This window comes from Notamacropus eugenii, chromosome 6 (genome assembly GCF_028372415.1).
Source record: "Notamacropus eugenii isolate mMacEug1 chromosome 6, mMacEug1.pri_v2, whole genome shotgun sequence".
Taxonomy (NCBI): Eukaryota; Metazoa; Chordata; class Mammalia; order Diprotodontia; family Macropodidae; genus Notamacropus; species Notamacropus eugenii.
Window position 1 is genome coordinate 134,686,809 of NC_092877.1, and position 20,160 is coordinate 134,706,968.

Here is a 20,160-nt window from a genome sequence, read left to right on the forward strand (position 1 = left end):
TCAAAAAGGCCCAGTTTAAATAGTCCAATTAAAAAAAAAATGTATGTCATGTGATTCTAAATGTAAATTGTCTCCACATATTTTCTAATGGACACAGCGGCATATGAGATTAGATTGGAAGTCACTGGCTTCCTCCAAGTTTAAGACAAGAAAGGGGGCAAGGGAAGGGAGAATAAAATCATCCATAGCATATAAGCCAGAACCCCATCAAATGCACACCTAGGCGTCAAAACAAACCATTTGTAGAATTAGCTTTGAAAGGGGCCTGATCTAGGTTTCCAGTCTGGGCTAATGTGCCTTTTCAGCCTCACCTCCAACAAGGTACTTCTCAAAGGTGATTCCTTTATGTGAAATAAGCAGCTTTTAAGGGAAGCAGAAAACCTTTAATCTTGGCTGAGTTCTGCTTGAGATGTAGTGATACTTTCTAAAACACCAAAGCTGTCAAGACTAGGTGACCCTCCTTCCTTTTCTGGAAACTATTAGCAATGTAAAGGCCAGTCCTCCATTCCATTGCTCTCTTTCTAAGAGTATTTTAGAACTCCCCAAAAACTTTAATAACCATGGACTCACTAGAAAGCATTTTTTTCTCTATTTTCCAAATCTTTACCAATATTCTGCCCCCAGCAGGCATGAAATCACCCTCACTACCTCTGAAGACAGAGTGATCTTCCAGCTAAATCCTGCTGTCAAAGGTATTCACCCTCAGGAAACATGATCCTTTTCATTCAACTTTTCCAGGCTTAGGAATAAATCTTCCTCTTAGATATGTGTTGGCTTTTCCTTTCAGACTACAACTTTAAAAGAACCATTATTTTGTTTTGTTTTTTTTTTCCAATTCGATTCAAATTTCCCTTCAATTCTCAGATTTGTAGAAGGAACACTAGAATTTGTGAACCTGTGTTTTAAGTCAACACAAGTAACGTCTTTATCCACCCAACTTTGTAAAACAAAACAAACCAAAAATCTCTAACTTTATCCAAAGTTCCTGCTCCCTATAAGGTTTTTTATCTACCTCCCACATGAGAACATCATTGTTTCAGAGCAACCCCACCTCCCTGAAGTAATACCTCACTGTTTAATTCCTCCATGAAATTCTGATTTGTTGTTCAGTGCATCCAACTCAACTTTACTTTGGATTCTTATTGTTAACAAGTAGGACCTGCTTGAAGAGGTCATTGTGACAGATGGGAAAGAAACCACTTAAATTTGCCAAAAGATTAAATCAATTATGCAGATCCTTTCCATCTCCAGCTCCAGAACCAACACCACAAATATGTATGAACTGGTGGTACTCATTTAGATAGAGTCTAATTTAAGCCTCCTGTTTCTAGTTCTTAATTAGTAATAGCTATCACTCAAAACTCCATCCTCCAACTCTATGACCCCATCACTGGCTCTCTATCCCCTGCTCCTCCTTGATTAGAATGCTCTCCCTCTTCACCTAGCTTCAGAGTCCTTGGAGACTCAGTGAGAATCTTACCTTCTACGGGAGGTTCCAGGGCCCCTGACTGCTAGTACCTTCCCTCTAAGATTGCCTTCCATCCAGTCTAAATCTATATGTAAATACCTGTTGGCATGTTGTCTCCTGTTTTAGAAAGTGAGTCTCTTATGGACAGAGACAGTGTTTTTGCCTTTCTTTGTATCCCCAGAATTTGGCACAATCCTTAGCATAAAATAGGTGCTTACTGTGGGAAACAAGGAAGTTCTGTTTCCACAGTTGTGACCTAACACGCTCAGGCAGAGGTCAGAAACTTGTTTGCAGGCTTGATGAGCTATTTGAGGGAAAGCCTATCCCAGAGGAGAACATGAAGTCATGTGGCAATGGATGGTGTCATAGGAGGTCCAAAATTCGGAACAGTATAAGAAGCTTCCATTGATCTGAACAAGTTGTAGTCTTCCTATAGCTTTACTGGGAAGCTACCCATTCATAATTAACGTATAAGGCACTCCCTCCTCTGAACTCTATTTTAATAAATTTTCCTTGATACCCTTTTGTGTGTCACGCTCTTCTCTAACACTTACTAAATGTTTGTTAACCTGACTTCACTGACTCAAGAGCTCTGTGAGCTAGCAGATCTCCATGTAGGACATTCCATCTCTGCTTGCATAGAGAAGCATCAGCCCTGTCTGAAAAGCAAACTTCTCCAGCTCACAGACTCTGTAGAGCTCCAACGCCACTAACCAGGGGCATTTCCCAACTCCATTTTCAATTGTTACTTCTTATCCTGGGACCCATGCACTTGTTTTGCTTTTTAAAATATTTTGATAATTGCGTTTTAATATAATTGCTTTTATGCATTTAAAAACATTATTGCAAGAAAGGGTCCATGGGTTTCATCAAATTATTGAGAAATCTAAGGCATATTAAGAAGTTCTTCTCTAATGCCTGCAGGAGAACTATGATCTCTTCCATCCAGCTCACAAAAACTGTGTGCAACTTCCTGTTGTGGTCTTTGAATGTAAGGCCCTGGAGGATTTAGCAAGGCAGTCTACGGCAGTAGCCACACCACACCAAACACCAGCATGGTGACTAAGCAGACGCAGGAGCAGTGCTCACCGCTCCACCAAAGTTCATACCAACCCTGAATCCAGAACATCTGTTTTCCCATAACCATGCACAGGAGCTGTGGTGAAGAACACACTCCATAAACCAGAAAGAGCTAGAAAAATAAAGTTCTCCCAACTATGAAACTCCACACAGAAACCACCAAAGAAAGCCTGTTCCATAGGCCTGTTTCACAAGGCACTTTCCAAGTATGTTTCATATCTGGAAAAATATGGGGCTTTTAAAATGTCACCACACTTTAACAGAAATAAATGGGGAACTTGGAAAGAGTGACAACTGAAATAGGGCACATAGATTTAGTAAGTTGTGCGGCAGAGGGGATTTTTGTGTTTGTTTGTTTTGTCTCCTTCCCTTAAAAATACTGAGAATGTTTTACTTTAGCTTTCTTGTTTGATTATTTTCACCAGTCAATCCATAGGTATTTATTAACCATATATGTATATGTATATATGTGTGTATATTTTACATGTGTGTCTATATATGTATATATGCACATATATACATATATGCCAATGGCACATGAATTAGGTAGGCACTGTGGACATAAGTACAAAGAATCAAATGATTTCTAGTCTGAAGGAGTTTATATTCTAATGGGTATATTAAAATGGGAAAGACAAGTACATCGATAAGTGCATATAAAACTAATATAAAGGAATAAATACAAAGTAAATAAATGTTATTAGGTAGTTGGGGGCTAGGCGGCACAGTGGACAAAGGGCCAGAACTGGAGTCAGGAAGATACATCTTCCTAAGTTCAAATCCTCCCTCAGACACTTACAAGCTCTGCGACCCTGGGCAAGTCTTTGTTTGCCTCAGTTTTCTCATTTGTAAAGTGAACTGGAGAAGGCAACTCTAGTATCTTTATTGAGAAAACTCCCCAAAATGGGGTCAAGAAGAGTCATGACTCAAAAATGAATGAACAAGAAGTGGGGGGGCAGGAGATGGCTGGCCATTGCAAGGAATAAAGGCTTTATGTAAATCAGGAGTTCTTAATCTGGTCCATAGACTCCGGGTATTTGGAGTCTCTAATCTGATTATTATTTTGATAACCATATTTAATTTAACCCTAAGCATTTTGCCACATGTATTTTAAAATATTATCCTTAGAAGGGATCCTGAGGCTCCACCAGAATACCAAAGGGGTTCATGACATCAAAAAAGGCTAAGGATCCATGATGTAGAAAATGATACTTGAGCTGCAAGTTGAAGAAAGAGATGCCTCTTAAAGGAAAAGGATTTTGTAAGGCAGTGGCGAGAGAGTTCATTACCAACATGGAGTAGAGGCAGCTCAAGGCACAGAGGAAGGAGAAAAGGAAGTACAAGAACAGCTAAGGAATGCATCTCTGTTTCATGGAGCAAAATCTGAATTCTCTATTTATTCTTAGATTCTCCACTGATTCTGTGATATCATGGATTTTAACTCTTCCGACAAGAATGCAAACTAGGATCTGACCATGCAGGTCCAACCTTATCCATGTACTGCCACAAGTTTTCCTCAAGGTCTCCCCCATAGTCCTAGTGGTCTTTCCTATTTTGAAGTTGCAAGGATGCCAATGGCATGTGAAACGGTCCATCAATTATCAATTACCCCTCCATCTAGAATTCTGATTGTGAAATAAAGCATCCTCATAGGAAATTACCATACAACTATCCAATAATCTCCTTGCTCTCAAATGTGAACTTATTTCTGTATTATCTCTCAGACTACATGAACTACATAAAAAGGAAGTTGGCATATTGGACAAGGTGGAAGACCTGAAAGCCTTACTACACTTCTTGGCACACAGCAAGTCCTTAATAAATGTTTTTTCCCTTCCCTTTTCTTTCCCTCCAAGAATTTGTCCACCACTCCTGTACCTTTGTTCAGAATGATTTCCATTCCTGGAATGTTCTACCTGTACCTCTCTGGATGTGTGACTCCTTTCCAGAGTCCAAATGCCTCTTCCTTTATAAGACCTTTCCACTTATTTAATTATTAGTACAGTCACCCTAGCAACTCTGAAAATGTTGTTTATCTATTAGATTTACTTTTCTTCTCATGTGTTGCCTCTTTCTTTCCCACCTATCCCCCCCCCACACACACATACACACACACTAGGAGAAAAGAAAATAGTTCCTTGAAGACAGGAACTATTTCATTTATTTTGGTATTACCCAGTTACTAGTAGTGCAGTGCCTTGCACATGGTAGACATATTACAAATGTGTGGTAAATTGAATCATGTGACCAAGAATGAAACATGATCCATAAACCCATCTGCTGAATCTCTACTATTAACATCATGAAATCTCCACATCTTCATCTGGAAACTCCTTTCAATGAGACAATTACCTCCCTACTTTTAAGTGTGGGTTTATTTTTTTCTTTGTTATCCTCCAAATTTAAAAAAAAAACTGTCCACCATTTTATTGTTCATTTACTTCTCCAGCTCATTTTACACATGAGGAAACTGAGGTAAACAGGGTTAAGTAACTTGTCCAGGATCACACAACTAGCAAGTATTTGAGGTTGGATTTAAACTTATGAAGATGAATGAGTCAGTCTTCCTGACTCCAGTCCTGGCACTCTATCCATTGAGCCACCTAGCTGCCCACTGCCTACCATATTTCCTTTCAAATGTAATGGTGGAGAGTAAGTAACTATCAATAACTCTTACCAATGCCTGGCATTTCATGGGATCATTGATTCAGGGCTAGAAGGGACCTTAGAGGATTATGAGTCCAACACTCATTTTACAAATAAGGAAACTGGAGTAAAGAGAGGTTCGGTGACTTATCCAAGGTCAATAAGTGCTGTGTCTGAGTTCAAATTTGAACCCAGTCCTGACTACAAATCTAGTGTCCTTTCCATTACTCCACACTGCTTTCAATTTCATTCTCCTACTTGGCAAATCTGGTAAAAAACAGTATGAAAGAAAGAGTTATGTGAGGAGAGGTCTATGGTGAAAAGAGACTGAACATGGATTAAGCTAATTACTTCTGCTACTACTTTATGCACCATTCATGCTCATGCTCATGATACTTACTGATGCCCACGGCTGTAATTAGCTTGATTGCAAGTTCTGGGATTTCACACTGAATAAAAAATGGTTCCAGGATATAGCGTCCAAATGCCAAGGATATCACAGCAGTGGCAGCAGGGCTAGATAGTACAGAGAAAATGGTCACAAGAGGAAAAAGCTAAGAGCATTTGCATTGAAGTTTTGTTACATCAATGTACCATTCATTAGTATATGAAGCACTTGCTTCTTTTTATGCTGGAGATCTTTGATGTACTTCATAAAATCACAGGAATAATGAGAGCTGACATTTATATGGTTTTTTACGGTTTGCAAAGGACTTTTATGTACATTATGCCATTTGATCCTCATATTAAACCCGTGAAACACTATTGTCCCCATTTTATAGATGAAGTAATTGAGGTTCAGAAAGAATTAGGGACCAGTTTGTGGTCACACAGCTCGTAAAAGTCAGAGGCAGAATATGAACCCTGATCTTTCTGATAAAATCACAAAATCGAGACAGTTAAAAGGGATTTTGGTGGCCATGTGGTCCAAAACAAACATAAAAGAAATCCCTAGAACATTGTTGTAGTTGAGTCGTTTCCAACTCTTCATCATCCATTTACTTGGCCAAGATAACTAAAGTGGTTTGCCATTTCCTTCTCCAGCTCAGATGAAGAAACTGGCAAACAGTGAGGTTAAGTGACTTACCTAGCTAGTAAGTATCTGAGCAAGATTCAAACTCAGGTCCTCCAAGACTCCTGGCCCCATACTCCATCCCTTGTGCTTCCTGATGCTAAATGTACTCAACATAAAGTCAGTCATCCAGCCTCTGCTAGAAGATATCAAGGAGAGTAAACCCATCACTGTCCAAGGTAGCCTATTCAACTTTTAGTATGTGTGTGTGTGTGTGTGCGTGTGTGTGTGTGTGTGTGCATGTACTGAGAGAGATATGTTTATATACATACACATGTATATGAATGTTGTATATGTATTCTAATAATGGCATCTATTATTTTATAACACTTCAAAATTTGCAAAGAGCTTTACTATTTTATCTTTACAATTACCCTGGGAGGCAGGTGCTATTATCCCCATTTTACAGATGAGAAAACAGAGGCTAAGTGACTTGTCCACAGTCACAGAATTCCTAAATGTCATCTCCTAGGCTATTTAGTTGCCTGTATGTACATGTGCCTATGAGTATATGTGAATATGCACATTTATATTACATTAATGTGCTTTATGTATATCTATGTATACATAGATATACATATATGAACCAAAACGTAAAGTAGGAGAAATCCTCCACTTCCCACAGTTTTCATTCAACCTTTTCCTTTCAGCATCTTTCCTCCATTTTAGTGCCTCCTTCTCAGTTATCTGAGAAGTTCAAGAGAGGCCCTGAAAGATTTATCTGTGTCCTTCCTGACTCTCCTCTTGATAACGAAACCTGTTTATTCCTTGTCTAACATCTTCTCTGCCCTCCTATGACTCTAGGTAATTGTTTGGAATGTGAACTAATTTATACTATTATTAAGAAGGCTCTAATGTAATACGATGAGGCTGCTAGATGGCCCAATGGATAGAGACTGGAGTCAGGAGGATCTGAGTTCAAATTTGACTTCAGACACTTACTAGCTGTGTGACCCTGAGTAAGTCACTTAACCTGTTTGCCCTAATCTACTGGAGAAGAAATTTCTACTCCAGTATCTTTGCCAAGAAAACCTAGTATACAGTAAGATCCAGAGTGAGGAAGAATGAGAGGATTGAATGACTAAGCAACAATAACAAGATACAGTAAGCCAGCTTTTGTAACATATTTACGTTTTCATGATAACCATCTATAGACAATTTGGCACAGAGAAATGGTTAAAAGTTGAGGTCTGAGAACCTGGATTAGAAGCTGTTTGCTACTATATACTTGCAGTGGCCTAAAACAAATTCAGTTCTGGTTGTCTCAGGTTTCTTATCTGCATAATAATCAAGTTGGGCTACATGCTTTCCAAACTCCACCCCAGTTCTAAATTCTCTGATGAATGAGTCAATGAAATCAGATAGTATCAATGGTTAGTGGGTGGAGAAGTTAGAGACATCTCCTACCTCTCAAATCAATCTAAATTCATCAATTCTACCTGCATCTCCCTTAGAATCAGGCCTTTTCCCCCCAAGAGTCAACAGTCTGTCAGACCTAATCTAATCTATTTTCTGTATCACCAGGGTTCCAGGAAAGAAATTCTATTTTAATGCGTTCCCAAATAATTATATAGCACAATATACATACATATATGTATTGGTGTGTGTATGTAGGGGGATGTCTACTTCCTCCCTTGGCATTAATATTACTGTGCTTAGCTGAAACATCAATCAGCATTAGGCTAGCACACAATAGTCCCCAGATAATTGGTCCAAAAGAGGAAGAGAAGGATGATAGAATTGTGGATTCATGATTGTTAATTAACTGAGGTGCCATATAATCTACCCCCTTTACAGATGTGAACACTGAGTCCCAGAATCAGTAAGTGACTTAGAGAATGTCAAACAAATAGTAATGATTGTGATACTGGGTGGGTTTAAATCCAGATCCTCTGACTCTAAACCAAATGCTCGCACGCACGCATGCACATGCCTGAGCTCCAAGCTGCTGACTTAGATTATCAAGTGTCTACTACTTTGTGGAAACACAAGACCTGCAGACCCTACTGAATTCTCAGAGTGCTATTCAGTGTTTACCTCACCACTTTATTAAGTGTGAAATTTGGGAAAGGCAAGGTGGATTTCTGGCCGAACTAGGGAGCAAGAATGTGCCACTAGGTCACCACTCTAATTTTTCTTCCCCCCACCTAGCTCTGGACCAGTCTCTGAGGCAGTCAGTCAAAAAGCAGCCTGCCCCTATAGCCCATCTATACTACATTATGCTGAACTATTCCAGGGAGATACTCATCAACTATCTTCTTTAAAATCCCTTGAGAAGATTAAAACTGCCTACCTTGGTAATAGATTCCCATGTCTCACAATGATTATCACTGAAAAAGTCATCAAAATGTCTAACCTTTTCCCCTGATTTCTAAGAGCACAGACATTTCAAATTAATGTGTCTTCCCACCATATGGATGAGGAAGAGATAATCTGACATTTCAAGTATAGCCTATAACTCTACATACATCCAACATTCATATGGAAGCGTAAGTCTCCTGGATTCAAAATATTAGAGCTGAAATTCTTAAAGATCAAAATTCATTAAAAATAGAGATTGGACACTTATTGCAAGGAACTGTGCTATAAAGGGAAAGGAATGGTCTCAACTATCAGACATTCACAATTAAGTTAGAGAAAGGGTATATGAAGAAACCCAAACTCAATGCATAGGAGCACTAGAGGAGTATACAGAAGGACAAATCAGAAGTAGGTGGTGCAGTGGATAGATCACCAGGCCTGGGTTCAGAAGAACCACAGTTCAAATCTGGCCTCAGACACTTACTAGTGAGCCCCCGGGCAAGTCACTTAACCTATGCTCACCTCAGTTTCCTTAGTCATAAAAAGGGAATAACAATAGTCCATACCTTGCAGGTTTATTGTGAGGGTCAAATGAGGTAATATAACAGTAACAATCACATAAAGCATTTTATGGTTTAACAAGTGTTTTACAAGTGACAACTCACTTGACCCTCACAACAACCCTATGAGGTGGGTGCCATGGTTATTTAGGTTTTGTTACGTCATGTCATGTTGCACTGTATTGCATATTATTTCATGTCAAGTCATATCATATTTTACATATATATATAAAATATTATATCATATTCCATCAATAGATGAGGAAACAAACACAAAGTTAAAGTCATACAGTGCCTAAGGCAGGATTTGAACTCAGACCTTCCTGACTCCAGGCCCAAGGGTCTCAAATGTCACTTTGCTGCCTTTTAAGTCCCTTTAAGTTCAAATTGATCAGCCTATATTTCTTTATAGCTCTGGCATTCTATAATTCTATGAGGTGGGTCAGATCGTGCCATCCCCTACTCAATAAAATCCAAGAATAAAAAGTTTTCTGCTTATCATAACTTATCATAACTTAGCCCCCTCCTACTTTTCCAATCTTATACTGTTCAGTCTGACACACACTCCTCATTTCAGTGACAATGGCCTCCTAGTGTTCCAGGAACAAGACACCTTGTCTCTCATCTCCAGATTTTCCCTCTGGCTGTAGCCCATGACCTCCTCTAGGTCTACTGACCTCCCAGGCTTTTGGTAAGTTCTAACTAAAACTTCACCTTTCACTAGGAAGCTTTCCACAACTTTTTTTAATTCCAGCACTTTTCCACTATTCCCTATTTATCCTGTAAAGAGCTCTCTTTGTATATTTGTTAGCATGTGATCTTACACACAAACACACACATACACACACAGGATTATAAATTCCATGAGGGCAAGAATTGTCCTCTGATCCTTTTTGCATGCCCAGGGTTAAGCACAGTGCACTTAATAAACACTGATTGATTGAATGACTGAGTTAGTCTTTGAACAAGGGATAGGATTCGGAGGAGCAGAGCAAGGTAGGAATGGACAACAGATTCCAGGCTGGGAAAGCAACCCAGGCAGAAGATTTTTAGAGGGAGTAAAGGAAACATTTCCTTATTGGGATTCCACTATGACAAGGCTGAAATAATGAAAAAGCATTTGAAATGAAAACAAATTCCACTAAAGGGGCACTACTCCTTTGTAACTTTTTGTTGAAAGACATTCTTTTGACCATGGAAATCATCATCACTGGTGCCAAATCCATTCTCTAACAGTAAATCATTTGCCTCTGAGCTGTGAGAGACAGAAATAAAAGCTTCCATGGGAACTCAGCAGTGCAATTCTGATAAATTAGACTCTCAGTGAATGGTGGACTTTGGAATTGGAAAATCCTGGCTTAGATTTTGAAATTGTAAAGAGGATGAGGACTATTTTTTAAGGCATGAAAGGGTTTTTAAAAGATTGTTTATATGGTGGGTGGGGGTGTGTGCCTGTGTTTTAATTGCAATTCACAGTGACTTAGCATTATTGGTTTGAATTTACAACCAAGAAATCAGGAAGATCAATTTCAACAATACAAGACTGCTTACATAACTAGAAAGTCTTGGATTCTTTAAAGGAGGAAATGAGTCACTATGAATAAGCAAACTACTCCCGCACCACCTGAGGGGACCCAGTGACACACCAAGCTATCTGGGGAGGACACAAAAGCCTCAACCACTAGAATGGTGTAAAAGTTGTATGGGCTTAGTTGTGTAATTTGGAGTCAATGAAAGTTTCAAGTCATGCTAACGTTGCACTCTTGTCTGGGCACGGTCTGATAATCCATACACAAGGCATCATGCCCCTATTCCAGTGGGTAATTTCATGCTCTGTAGCTTTAAAAGTCAAATGTTTGCTAGAATTGCAAACTGAATAATTGAAAACTTGTGAAACATTGGGTACTTGCGATGTTTTATCATATTTGAGGAACAGAGTAGCAACAAATAAAATAAAAATGCCCTTAATATAGTTCTTGGCACACAGTAGACACTCTGATGACTATTAAAATTCAGAAAACAAACATTAAGTTTTAAGTATAAAGAAATTATATATTTTAATTTTTATGATTTTTTTTTTTTTGGTGGAGAGAATGTCCATGCACATGATTTCATTCATGAATGGAAGCCTTGGTGGGCCAGCTTCTTCCATAGATTCATTTTGACTACTGTCTATGACAGTCTCAGAGAGAGTTGCTTAAAGCTCTGAAAGATTAAGAGATTTGTCTAGGATCACAAAAATAGTGGTGGACTTAATGCAGGTCTTTTTGCCTCCTCCATACTTCCTGTTAACACATGTGCCACAAACACTTTATTAGCTGGAAATAATCCAAGTGATTCAGAAGTACTCTACAGGTGAAAGGAGGCAGATAAGTGAATCAAAGAGGGTGCTCACCGTATTATAATTAGTTCCACCCAGACTCGGACAAAAGCTGGTAATGGACCAAAGACTTCCAAGATATATGTGTAATGACCACCAGATTTTTTTATACACGTCCCCAATTCAGCATAAGACAAAGCCCCTGTGAAAGATTCATGAAGAAAAAAAAGAATTATAATTTGAAGAAAAACATATCAAAATATTCAGGTGGCACCAGAGTAAAATCTTTAGGTAGACAGTAACCTTAAAAATAACACCTCTATCTTGAAGGCTGAATGTGGACTCAGTACACCCCTAGTTCAAATCCAACCACTGGGACTTACTATGTGCATTAGTAAGTCAGCTTACCTTTGTCAAGGAATGTTTCCTTATAATGACCTAATGTCTGCAAATCATTTTGTAAAATTTAATAAGAATGTTATAAATAATTGTTTGGTATGTCCCAAAAAGCTTACTGTAACTTTGAGATTCAAAAGCATATATGTCCTTGGTATGTAAATTTTGTTTTAAGTAATCTATTGAAACTCAAAGGCACTTAATTTTGGGGATACTCGAAGTATCAATTGCTAGCTGTATTATTTTTTTAAATGGGAAAATAAATGACCTTATTCAATGCCCACCACTACTTCTCATAGCTAGGTGACATAGTGGATAGGGTGCTGTGCCTAGTCAGAAAGATCTGAGTTCCAATCCTGCCTCAGATCCTTAGCTCTGTGATTCTAGGCAAGTCACTTAAAAAAAAACCTATCTGCCTCAGTTTCTCTAACATCCATAAAAATGACTTGGTTACAAATATATGTATGTGTGTGTATGTATGTATATATATATATATGTATATATAAAACTGTTTTGGGAAGACTTCAGCCTAAAATATGGAGCATAGCATTAGTATTAAGTTTTTTTGTTTCCTTCAACAGGTATAACATTTAACCTATATGCAGAAGTTACATATCCTTGGATAATAACTTACCTGCAAGTGACCCCATTCTTCTTTTGAGAATGTTTTGAATCATCAAGCTTCCATGTGTAAGAAATATAAAGAAACTTCAAAAGCTTTTTTTAAGAGTCTCAAAATTGTAGTATACTTTGACAATTTTAAATTTGAAGGCCTCAATTTATAAATGACGTAGCCATTCCAAATTTCTCTGAATTAAGCATCAGGCTAAATGTCTTGGATAGACACCTTTTTCTGGGAAAGTTGAAAGGACGTGCAAAAATAAGCCTTGCCTTAATTTATGTTCCTCAGTAAACATGAAACAATACTTCCATTATTTCAGTAATACAATTCAAAAGGAAATTATTTGCTTAGTTTACTTAGTGCTAGTAAACGTCACATGACAGTACAATATGTAAAGGCTATAGGCACAGTAAGAGGAGGATCACCATTAGGAACTGTCCAACATGAGTATATTTGGGCTATTTGGAGGGCTTTTAAATCCCATTTATCATATCTTTGTGTTCATCCTTCATTGCCAAAGAAGACTGTGATATCAGAGAAATGACACGACTTATAGTTGACTCTGTTTTGAGTGAGGGAGGGCTGTGCAGGTCACCAGCCTCACTTCTCCTCCAGAGCCATCTGAATCCAGGGACCAGATATTCCTCAGGATGACTGGAGATGGCCCAGGATGCAATGGGAGCCCTTGGGGCCTTTAGGCCAAGGTCTTTGCAGATGTTCACTTAGGGTGAGGAAACACCTATTCATTAAATAGGCCTGTTTAAGAAGTAGCCAGGGCATGGCCCCTTTAATCAAGAAAAAGAAAGACATTAGGCTGGGAGGGAAACAGCAACAGTTACTATTGATAATCACTCTAAAGCCAGGAGGGTCCAGAGGAGCCTTTAGACAGAAATAAATGAGCAAACTCGATGTACCCAGGTACTGTAGAAAGGCAGTGATGCTGTGGGTGATATCCAGGAGATCCAGTCAGCATTTTTATTGTTAAAGACTAGTGAGAGACCTGCATGCTGCCAGAAGAATCAATAAATAGCTAAACCTGCTCTCTGTTAATACACCAGGATGATTACCCCCAGGTTTAACCTGGTAAGCTCTGAAGGAAAGGGCTTTTCCAGTCAGAGGTCTCAGGTTTCATAACTGGCAGAGCCCAGATGGGAGAAGTTCAGAACAAGATGTGTAATCCGTCTATTGACACGAAGCCTTTAAAAAGTCCTGAACCAAAGCTTTGGTCTCCCCTAAGCCTAGTTCCAGAGCTTTGGAACATTTTTGCCCCTTTTTAAAATTTTGTTGAGTTTTCTCTTGAAGTGGCACTCCTGTCAAACTCCCAGCATACAATGATATATGGCAGGCAAACAGATAAGTAGATTCATGTAAAAGCACACTCCTAGCAACAAGCAATCAGAGAACACAAGTTCAAGTGGAACCAAACCTATAATCCAACAGCAGAGGCTTCTTGGTGGACCTCCTGATGAAGATGTGATGTAAGGTCAGAAATGCGCATTAAATGCGTCAGTTTCTTCACTTATGAAATAGTGATAATGCCTTGCCTATCTCAAAGGGATACACGAGAATGAATATAAATCTCTTTCAAATTTGTGATCCTCTCTCTTCCAGAGATTTGTCCTGTACACACTTATAAATGTACACGTTATTTAACCCCACCCCACCCCATTCCATCTCACCGTTCACCAGATTATAAGTTCCCTGAGGACAGGAACTAATGAATTTTCTTTCTGTTTCCCAGAGTCTATCACAGTATTTGGTAAAAGTAGCCACTTAATAAATGCTTAAGGAATTGCACTGAATTGAAAAGTCTACTTAGACACATATTTTCATAGTAAAATTCAACACAAGTTCTTTTATGCGTGGAATGCATATACATGTGTATATAAATAATATACATATCTTCAAATTTATAAATATAAATATGTATGTATAAATGTGTATGTGCAATAATGCATTTCAGATTTATGATGTCCCATCATAGGGAATTCCTATTTGTCATTATTACCTTCATCCATATGTACTATTATGACTTATCTAACAGGTAAACCCTAGGGAGTTGCCTCCAACACACTGAAGTTATTAAATAATTTAAGCAAGTTTGCCCAGATGTCTTTTTTGCCCCAGAGAGATATAAATACAAGTCTTTCTGACTGCCCCATATTCTATCAACTTCTCCACACTGTCTTTAAAAGATGCCAAAGGCCCATTAATATTGACTGTTCTATGTAGCCTCCTCAAAGATGCATCCGGGTTAAGAGGCTGAAATTGGGGTGTGTTTCTGGAAATCAGGAGAAAACTCCTTCAACTCATCAGATCAAGATCACCAAACACAAAGACAGCAATACATCTACTGCCATATGCTGATGCCTACATGTTTGAAGGATACAAGTTTAAAAGAAAAAAAGTGTCTGATAGACTGTTGATTAGGATAAAGCAACAGTATACATTTATACTGTCCCCACAACAAACAAGTAAGCTAGGTATACAAAGTATTATTTGTCATTTTACATATGAAGAAACTGAGGTTTGGGGAGATTTAATGACTTGCCCACAGTAACACAATTAGTGTCAGAGGTACAATTTGAATTCAAATCTTCTAGCTTTAAGCTCAGCACTTGGAGTGAACAGGCTCGTGTGTGTTTACAAACACACAAATATACACACAGATATACAGGCATATTGGTAAATTTTTTAAAACTGGCTCTGTTTAAAAAAAAAAAGCATAACTGCATTAAAAGTTTTATCAGCATTAAAAAAATTCCCCCCATCGCTTTTTAAAGTAAATCAAGCTTTGATTTGTAGCATTTGCTGATTTCCAAAGTGAAAATGCTCACATTGAAAATTTAACAACTGGCTAGGTATGAGCTGACTCTAGCACACCTGTCACAAATATAAAAAAAACAGAAAAATTATTAAACAGGTACACATGCTTTTATATATGTATCATGATATACATATTCTATCATGTATAATAAATAAAATATGTATTACACATATTACACATTACTACATGTGTGTTCTGCATGTATACATATACAGTATCTATATACATGTGTGCACACATGTGTATACATGTGCATAGTGTTTTATTTTCTACATAATTACTATATAATCTACACTTACATATCTATATGAGTCCTCCATGAAAAGAATGTGCCTTACTTGAAGGAAAAGGTCATTGATTTTTGTTTTTAGCACCTAGATCATTCCCGAAAGGAACTAAAAGGTCATCTACTACAACTGTAATTTTACAGAAAACTGAGTCCTAGAGAAGCTGCCCTGAGACCCAGAGACTTGAGCAAGGTCACGTTGGTAGTACACGAGAGTCAAACTCAGATATTATGATAATAGGCTCTGGGCTTTTCTTCTGTGCTTAATTAATATTTCTTGTTGATTTTTATTAATTTTTATCATCTCCTCCATGAATAAATGTAACTAATGGAACTATATATGCAGATGCAATTTTTGATATATTAAACAAGATAGACATATTCTTTATTAATGATCTTAATTCATTATATTGACTATACTAGATGTTGTACCAAGGTTACAATTCATCACGTACAATAAGAAATGTAACAGTTACATTTCTCTTATATTCAGAGAAGTACTGTTATATAGTAAAAAGAGCATGAAATATGGAGTAAGAGTACCTAGGTTCATCTATCTGCCAATCTATTTAGCCTGGGCAAGTCATATTAAATCTGGATTCCATTTTCTCATTTGTAAAAATTAGGTTTCTGTAATTGATAATAGTTCTTGATCTTATGATCTATAAAGACATAGCATGGAACCATTTGACATAGTATACTGTTTCAAAGATTTTATACTCTTTAGTAAAGTCATCAGAATCATCAGTTCAAATCTATCCTGGTCATCCACAAAGATAGAATACAATTGTGTCAGTAAAAATGATATGTTGGAACCACCACTGAGATAGACAGGCTGTAATAGAAAGAGAACTGCCCTTGGAGGCTGAGAGACCTGGCCTGAAATTCTTCCTCTAATATACTGCTGTGGTGACCCTGTGACCATGGTCAAGTCACTTAACTTCAGCATCTCAGACAAAGCCATGAGATCACAAGTGGCTGATTTGAATTGGTAGAGTTTCCCCAGCAAAAACTGCTTACAATGCAAAAGTCACAGTTCCAGACCAAAAGAAAAATAAATGAAACTAATGGTAAGGTAAAAGACTAGCTGGTAGGAAGAAGTAAGCAAGGAAGAGAAAGGAAACCTAACTCTTTATAAATTTGTCCTAGAAGACTCCACTCCTTGGTTTAATGGCAGAGCTATGGATCCAGTCAACTGGTTTTACATCTATGTAAATTTCCTTATAATGTAACTCGAGTTCTGAAGTTGAATAGAAAAATCATTGGAATGAGATATTTGAGAGTCCAGAAAAAATATGAATGAGTCAGGAAAACCCTAAGAAAATTGACTTAGCGTTTATTCTAAGACAGAATAACTGCTTTGTAGTGGTAAGGTCAGAACCTTCACAGGATCAAAGTCAAAGCTAGAAGGGACCTTAGAGATCATCTAGTGCAGGGGTGGGAAACCTGAGACCTCCAGGCCACATGTGGCCCTCTAGGTCCTCAAATGTGGCCCTTGGACTGAATCCAAACTTTACAGAATAAATCCCTTTAGTAAAACTGTAAAACTTAGACTCAGTCAAAAGGCTGGCCACCAAAGGACCTAGAAATCGATAGGTGGTCCAAGGCCACAGGTTCCCCACCCCCTGATCTAGTCTAACTCCCTTCTTTTAAAGATTAGGAAAACTGAGGCCCAAAGGAAGTCAAGTAGCTTCCCCAAGACCACATGCGTAGTACTAGGAGCCATGTTTTCTGACTCTACTTCCAAGTGATCTTTCTTCTGAATCTTCCGGAATCAGAATATACTCTCCTTGATCCTTAAACAAGCTTATTTAGGACTTACCTTGCTTAAAATGGGTAGATTTAGCTTTCTATTCCTGGTCAGATGATTAACTGGTACTGCCTCATGTACTGGACCAATACAGATGACACTGTATGGATCTGACACTTAATTAAAATTTGGAACAATTTCATTGAGTTTCACTAAGGTAATCTTGTCACCAAACTCTTTGGAACAACAGATGGACACAGGGGAAGAAAATGAGGCTTGGGTATACCCCTTAGACTCCCATCCAACCTAGCTCATCATTTAGGCCACAGATAACTGTAGGGGCCTGACATTTAACAAAAACTCTGAATGATACTTTTTTTTGTTTGAGTCTTGAGTAGGTATCTTTTGGTGTTGTCCATTATTCTTTAAATAGGCTTTTAATGCAGCCATCTGAATTGGGGGAGGAAGCTTCTTTTCCAGGTTCATTAAGTTTCTCTGAGGACATCTTATCAAACTTTAGGACGTCAACAAACTGGCACAAGTGAAAAAAATGACTGAATAAACTGCTTAGACCCGCACCCAACCAAGCTCAATATTTAAGCAGAAGATAATTGAGGTGGGAGGAGGTTGGATATGAAAAGTTATAACATACTAATCATATCCTTGACTGATGCAAGGGCAGAATTCCTCATGGTATGTCCTGCCATATCTTTCTACAGTTCAGTGGCTCACACGGAAAAGTCAGGCCCATGAAGGTGGGGTGTGTGTCTGTGTGTATGTCTGTTTGTGTGTCTGTGTTAGTGTTTTAAGGAAAAGCACTGCCTTACCATTTGTTTCACCAATAAGAAGTCAGGAAAACTGTTGGACAACTCAGCACTGAATGTAACTAGGCCAACCAGATTTTACAATTCACAGAGGCTTCAGGGGCTCAGCCCTAGCATTGCCCAGACAAGCACAAATGTCCAGTGCTTGCCTTTTTATAGGCAATAAAAATGAGTGCTTATTTCCATCACTATAAAGAAATGAAAAGATTTTCTCTTCATCAGGAAAGGGAAATAAAGGAGGTTGGGGAAGGAAAAGAGGGGACTATTCAAGTCATCCAGAAACTCCTAGATGACTTGAATGATTTCTCCTCATTACCACTCTCCTCTACTTCTACTCTAATTCTACTAGCAGACCAGCCACTCACCTCCCAAATCAGCATGCCAAGCTGCATGCCCAGTAGCAGCCTCCCACACACATACCCTCAAGGGACTCCAATTTTAAACATAAACTCACCAAACAGAGACACGAGCCCACAGACCGTCCAGACGATCAGAGACATGCCTACGGTGCCCGTGTTTTGGAGAACTCCTTTGGGGGAGATGAAGATGCCAGCCCCGATGATAGTGCCAATGATGATGGAGATGCCCCTCAGCAGCGTGATTTTTTTCTTCAGCACCATCTTAGCCTGCTCGGGGGCCTCTTTGCTGCCCCTGGAGGTCAAGTGACCTTGAGCATCCCCCTGGAGGTAGTCTCCATTGGAAATGGAGGGCATCACTGGCTTCTTGACCATAGTGGGATTCTGCCAAACTCAAGGGGAAAAATAAAAAGCAAAAAGCAAAAAATACAGAAAAAGAGAGAAAGACGAGAAGAAGGAAGGAGAGGAAAAGAAGAAAGATGAGGAGGAAGAGGAGGACCAGGAGAACGAGAAAGGCGAGAAGCAGGAGGAGAAAAACTTTGAAAACAAGGTCTGGTCTCCCTGATCAGACTGAGTTCGAACTGTTTTCCTGTCCTGGTAGCCTTTCACGCTGCTCTAGGGTTCACAGGTATGGACCTTCAAAAGGTGTGTTTTACGCTTCCCGCCTCCCTAATGCCTCCTCCAGAGCACCTGTGCCTTTCCCATGGCAGCCCGGACCCTTCCGTTCTGCCCCTCGCTGCTGCTGCTACTGCCCTGTCATTAGAACCTAGCTCAGCTCCCTCCAGCGCCCGTATTTAAGCTTCTGTCACACCAACTCACTCCAGCTCAGTGATGATGCAAATTCTCCAGGTTTGCATCAGCCACAGGAGAAGGCTTCAGCATTACTCAGCTCTTTTTTTTCTCCTTTCCCCAAACAGTGGCAGCGTGTAGCCCAACTGACCTGCGCTTTGCAGAGAACAAAGCCTTCACTTAAAAGGCCTCAGGAGCCAATCCAGAGGGAGGAAACCCACAGAGACCCTCCCAGAGGTGGAGAGTAACACTCAGGGAGGCCCCAAGGCTCCTCAAACAGAAAGAAAATGAAACACCAAACAGGAAACATCTACTTCATTTTTATCTGGGATCGCCACCCCTCCCTTCCCCATGCACACGCACGCACCCACACCTCTTTCATGAAGCAGCCAAAAGTTGAAGGGAACATCAAGCTGCATTAGTCACCCAAAGTGCGACCCCCCATGCACACCTTTTTTTTACTTCCTTAAAAAAAAAAAAAAGAAAGAAAAGAAAACTTTTGGTTGCCTAGCAACATAAGCAAATCTATCTTGTAGGTGGGGAGAGAGAGAGACAGAGAGAGAGAGGGAGAGAGGGAGAGAGAGTGAGAGGGAGAGAGGGAGAGAGAGAGTTTTTCCGCACCTTCTTCTTCTTGAAGGGGATTGTGGCTCATACTGAGGGAAGGGAGGGATTTTTTCATTTTGCTCTGACAATACACTTACATTTTCGCCTTGCGAAGGTGTGATCCACGAGAATATGACTACGTTTAAAAACCACAGTTACCCCAACGAGAATCATTCTCAGATTTCCAAGTTACTTGGTGATTTCCTAAAGAGAATTATTTTTGCTGAAATTGACATCCCTCAGGGCATTTTTGTTCCCTG

The 20,160-nt window shown here is 39.1% G+C and overlaps 1 protein-coding gene across 1 annotated transcript in view; it reads right to left on the reverse strand.

Moving 5' to 3' along the window:
- Positions 1-19,452, reverse strand: part of SLC7A11 (solute carrier family 7 member 11) — a 103,020-nt gene extending 83,568 nt beyond the window's left edge. Inside the window, exons 1-4 of the mRNA XM_072621053.1 lie at positions 19,328-19,452; positions 18,607-18,892; positions 11,523-11,649; positions 5,595-5,710 (exon numbers count right to left, since the gene is read on the reverse strand). Coding sequence (XP_072477154.1) covers positions 5,595-5,710; positions 11,523-11,649; positions 18,607-18,883 — 520 coding nt within the window. The 5' untranslated portion in view covers positions 18,884-18,892; positions 19,328-19,452. The remainder of the gene's footprint in view (positions 1-5,594; positions 5,711-11,522; positions 11,650-18,606; positions 18,893-19,327) is intronic.
- Between the last annotated feature and the right edge of the window lie 708 nt (positions 19,453-20,160).